This window comes from Drosophila santomea, chromosome 2L (assembly GCF_016746245.2).
Source record: "Drosophila santomea strain STO CAGO 1482 chromosome 2L, Prin_Dsan_1.1, whole genome shotgun sequence".
In the NCBI taxonomy this organism is placed as follows: domain Eukaryota; kingdom Metazoa; phylum Arthropoda; class Insecta; order Diptera; family Drosophilidae; genus Drosophila; species Drosophila santomea.
This window is the reverse complement of record NC_053016.2, coordinates 5,055,311-5,059,906: the sequence shown is the minus strand read 5'-3', so window position 1 is coordinate 5,059,906 and position 4,596 is coordinate 5,055,311. Positions and strand designations below refer to the sequence as shown.

The window sequence follows — 4,596 nt, the reverse complement described above, 5'->3', positions numbered from 1 at the left end:
CCGCATCGAGCAAATCAAATTGTATGCAATGCAAGCGCCAAAGAAAATAAAACGCAAACAAACAATCGAAACAAAGCTTAAGTTCGGTGAATGGCGATAAACAGTTTGGAAAGCACTCCCGTACAGTTTGGGAGCTAGTGTACTGCGCCATCTGGCGGGTAAACATAAGGTGGCAACGCCAAAGGCGTTATAGTTTGAATCTGGTAAGCCAAACTAGCAAAAAAATTTACGATAATGTTGGAAGTACAAAAAATATTTGTATTCCAAGTATCGTATTTTTATCGTAAGCTGGAAATATTCAGTTTTTTATTTGCTCAGTATGTATTTATAAATTCTTATCAAAAACATTGCGCTGCTCTTCGGACGGCTGCCATTCAGGAAATCACATTTACTGCTTTGTAAACGTTCGTCTCCAGAGGTTTAATTTGCTAAGCATGTTCCAGCTGAACGCTCTGTTTTTTTACGCAACTATTGCAATAGTTCTTAATGCAATCCGTCAGGATCCGAGGACCCTAGTCGCTTTGTGTGCCTATTGCAGATCCTCCAATCAATGCGGTGAATTCTGCCTCACAGCACTGATGCCACTGATCGATCACATCGCCAAGCACCAGGAGCAGTGGAAAACCTGCAACCTTGACAATGGCCTAACCAAGCTAAGTTGGAGGAAATACAGGGCCGTCAGACGGATATTCGGAAACAGATTGAAAGCCAGGAACATCGCTTACGAAATCGTGGAAGAAGATTATTTCGGAGGATATCGGGACAGGATCAATAGGATGGAAAGCAAACAACTAAAGATGGAAGGGGTACTATCTGCATACAGGAAGCAGTGACTAGTATAAAAAATGATATTAGGCGATGGAGAATTTTACAAAAATTCAAGCTAATCGGTTCGAAATATTTGTACATCGAAAACGACGTTAAAGCAAACTGGACCACTGCTTTAAGCGCATGTAAGCAAATGGGCGGTAATCTCGCCTCAATATTAGATGAAGACGACTTTAATGCTATCGTTTCAAAACTGAACCAAAATGAAAGCTATAAGATTGGTATTACCGATCTGGCGGATAAGTACGTTTTCATATCTGTGTCCTCCGGAAAGAAAGCACCTTTCTGAAATGGAAACCGGGGAGCCCAGATACAACCATGAAGATCAGCGTTGCGTTACCATACATAACGGTGGCATGTGGGTTGATGGTTGCACTGCTAATCACAAGTTCATTTGCGAGGCAGATGATAATACATTATAAACACAACATTTAAGTCGTTATAATGCTTATATAATTATATATATATTTATGCATACGATTGTGATGCTATGATTTGCAATGTGAAAAAATACAAAAAGATATCCATTTTGTACAGATGATTCGTTAAACTTTTATTTAGCCGTTGATGTTTTTTGTTTTTATTTAACATTATATACTTGAGTATTAATTTAATCTTCATTTTTGTGTTGCCTTTCGAGTGTTTCGCACAAATCGTGTGCGAAAAGTGCAATATGAAATTGGTATAAATTGCCTACTTGAAAATGCGTTTGTGATGAAAATCATTTACCACGTTGTATATATCGTTAATCGGTATCAGGATCGATATCTCTATCGATAACTAAGGCTAGCTCGCAGTGAGTGTATCGAGTGTTTTGTGTGAGTGTATAACGCATCGTTCGCTTAAAGACCTAAACTTAAGACTAAACAAACAATTTGAAACAAACAGCCTAGATGAAAAACATACTTCTCGTACATCAGGTAGAAACAACTTCAGAGGTAAGAATTACTCATCTATAGGAGTAATACCCATATGAGCTGGGGGATGGGGATATTCGTTGCTTGGTAAACTTTGTCACACGTTAAGGTCGTTGAAACAGAAAATAATACAGTACACATAAGATATGCAGTTTGCCATGAGTTGGGTTGAGATAAGCAAATCGGAATTCGGATTGGACTGGATCGTCTAGTGGGATGGTGCCCATACGAGCTGCTGGGAGCAGAGGGTGCGGGCGGGGCAGCTGGAGCTCCGTACTCGGGCGCTGGAGGCGCCACACTGTTGGGATAGGGTCCGGTCTCCTCCTTCTGGGTCTTGTAGCGGATGAAGTACACCTCCGGCTTGCTGGGCTGGGTGGGAGCTGGCGTTGGGATGATGATCTCCGGCTGCTCCTCCGGCTTCTTGACTAGCACGTACACCAGGGTCTTCTCCTCGTTCTGTGGGAACTGCGGGATTACAGGGGCGGTCGGGGCAGGTGGAGATGGCGCCTTGATGAACACGATCTTGTAGTGCTTCTGCGGAGGTGGCACGTACAGGGGTTTCCTGGTAAAAACATTTGAGAATGTATTTATTAAAGCCATAGAGTAGTTAGCTAGTTTAAACGTCCATAAAGGTATTTTTTTTAAGTTCAATGCACTTTCAGCTTAGATGCAGGATTTATGCTTCCGGTTAAAATCAATTTACATACCGAATACCAAATACCGAATTTCACATGGCCAGGCTTTAATGACCACTGTACCCACTGCAGGCAGCTGCCTGTCAGGTTTGCTAATCAGATGAAGATGATGACTATTGTGACGATGACAGCGATTGTCACAACAACCGCCTCGAGACGAGGGTTTACATAAAGCTCCCTATGGTAATCGCGTTCCTGTCCCTCTGCGTCTGATAATTTGCTTGGAAATGGTACTGAGATATATAAAAGTGCTGCGGCTCCGGCGAGCTTAGGTAACGCTTTAGTCACGGTTTGGCGGTCTGCAAAGCCATATCATTCCCCTCTCGGGGTAATTAACATTGCTTCCAACTCCAATTGAAAACAGTCAGGCAGAAGACGACAGAAAAACATTGTATCAGCGAAAAGAGAGGAAAGTTGGATGGCTTTCGTTTTCGCGGGTATTAAATAATGTCCCTCCTCCATTAAAGCGACCCCCTAAATACCCTGGAAATGAGGCAACAGCTGTGGAAAAGGGCCCTGAGCTGGATTAGATGATTGCCGGCTGGTCTTGCAACATTTGCCTAGTTATTATCTTTGGGAGTTGGCGGCACTGGGTGGCTGACGCCGATGAATTGTGAGAGAATCTGCATAAGTGCCGTGGATTATATACTCATAACACAACAATGTGTTTCCCCCCCTCATTTTTTGCCAAACTTAAGTGGAACAAGACAAATAAAGCGATATCGTTCGTAACCGCTCCCAATCACGCGAGTCGAAACAAAAGTGGGATGTGACTAATTCGAACTGATTTCGTAGAAATGGAAAACTTCTGGTTGGAAATACATATTGTACAACTTATCAAAAGGAATTCTTGATTGTTTCCGGAACACTAGAAAGAACTTTAAATTCTATTCTGTGACAATTAAGCAAATATTCATAATTTTACTCTAACGAAAACTCTTGAACAAGGATCATTTCTGAACATACTAAATGTGTCTAAAAATAACATCTTAGGTAAAAGTCTATTTAAAGTTTAAGGGAAGATCATCTAAAGTTTCCAAGTTTTAACCGAACATGTATGTATTTTTTGGAGGAACTTTAAGTTGGACTTGAACCAAGTTTAACCATTTTACTCACGATTTTCGGTACTTTTGTGGGCTTAAAGGATCACTGATCCTGCTACTCACCTGGGTGCCTGGTATTCCGGCTCTGGTGGGGGTACATGGACGTAGACGTGCTTGTGGACCACCGGCGCCTGCTGGGGGGGTCCGTACTGGGGCGCAGGGGCGCCGTAGCCCCCGCTGGGTCCACTGGGCTGGTAGCTGCTGGAGGGGGGCGCACTGTACGAGTCACGAGGCGGCTCTGGACGAGCGGACACCAGGGCAGCCAGGGCCAAGAGGACCACTAACTGTGGACGAGATCGGGAAAGAACACACAGCATTAAGCGAGGTCCATCACGGTCACTTGATTGGTTTTGGTCACATGATCACATACCACACAAGTGGACTGCATTTTCGGGCGGCTTATTTCGGCTATATCCGTTTCGGGTTTTGTCACTTCTCCAGGTGGCTAGGTGCTACTGGCTGTTGGTTACTGGTTACTCTGGTGATGTGGTGCTGCTTCGACGCGGAACCTCTTACTGCATGCCACAACGATTGTTGCAGTTTCTTTTATAGCGGCGCAGCGCGTGAAATAAAAATTAAGTAAAATTCAAGACGACGATCAAGACCGCTGCTGCTACATTCGCCTCAGTCGCCGCAGCTGCTTCAGCTGCTTCAGCTGCTGCCTCAGTCGACCGAGCAGTCGGCTAAGTCGGCAAAGCTGGCTGAGCAGTTGGCAAAGAGCGGCAGCAGCATGTAGCCATGAAGAAATTGAAATGTTTAAGCCAAGTCCAAAGTTTGGCCAGTCATGATCTGGTGGGGAAACAGAGGCTGCACCTCCTGGCTGCGATGCAAACGGCGACCGCGAAGCCAACCGAAACTGCAACGTCTGCTGACCATTTCTCGGCTTTTGGTTTTCCTCCTTCGATTTACTACTTCTTTTTCGTGGTTTTTCGACCATGCGGTCGATTGTTTTTTTTTTTTTTTCTCAGGCCAACTAGGATTATTTTCAAGGGGAAAATAAGGAACCTGAAAGGCGATGTGTATGTACAATTAAGCTTGAGACAGCAAGGCCAT

The 4,596-nt window shown here is 44.0% G+C and overlaps 1 protein-coding gene and 1 pseudogene across 1 annotated transcript; one reads left to right on the top strand and one right to left on the bottom strand.

Moving 5' to 3' along the window:
• Window positions 1–411: 411 nt before the first annotated feature.
• On the top strand, window positions 412–1,250 carry LOC120449445 (annotated as a pseudogene).
• A 523-nt stretch (window positions 1,251–1,773) lies between these two features.
• LOC120443994 (extensin-like) lies at window positions 1,774–4,100 on the bottom strand. Its single transcript, XM_039623472.2, has 4 exons — window positions 3,914–4,100; window positions 3,607–3,827; window positions 1,883–2,307; window positions 1,774–1,805 (listed from the first exon to the last, which is right to left on the bottom strand). Exons 1-4 carry the CDS (start codon window positions 3,929–3,931, stop codon window positions 1,774–1,776), a joined length of 696 nt encoding a protein of 231 aa, XP_039479406.2. The 5' UTR covers window positions 3,932–4,100.
• Window positions 4,101–4,596: the final 496 nt, after the last annotated feature.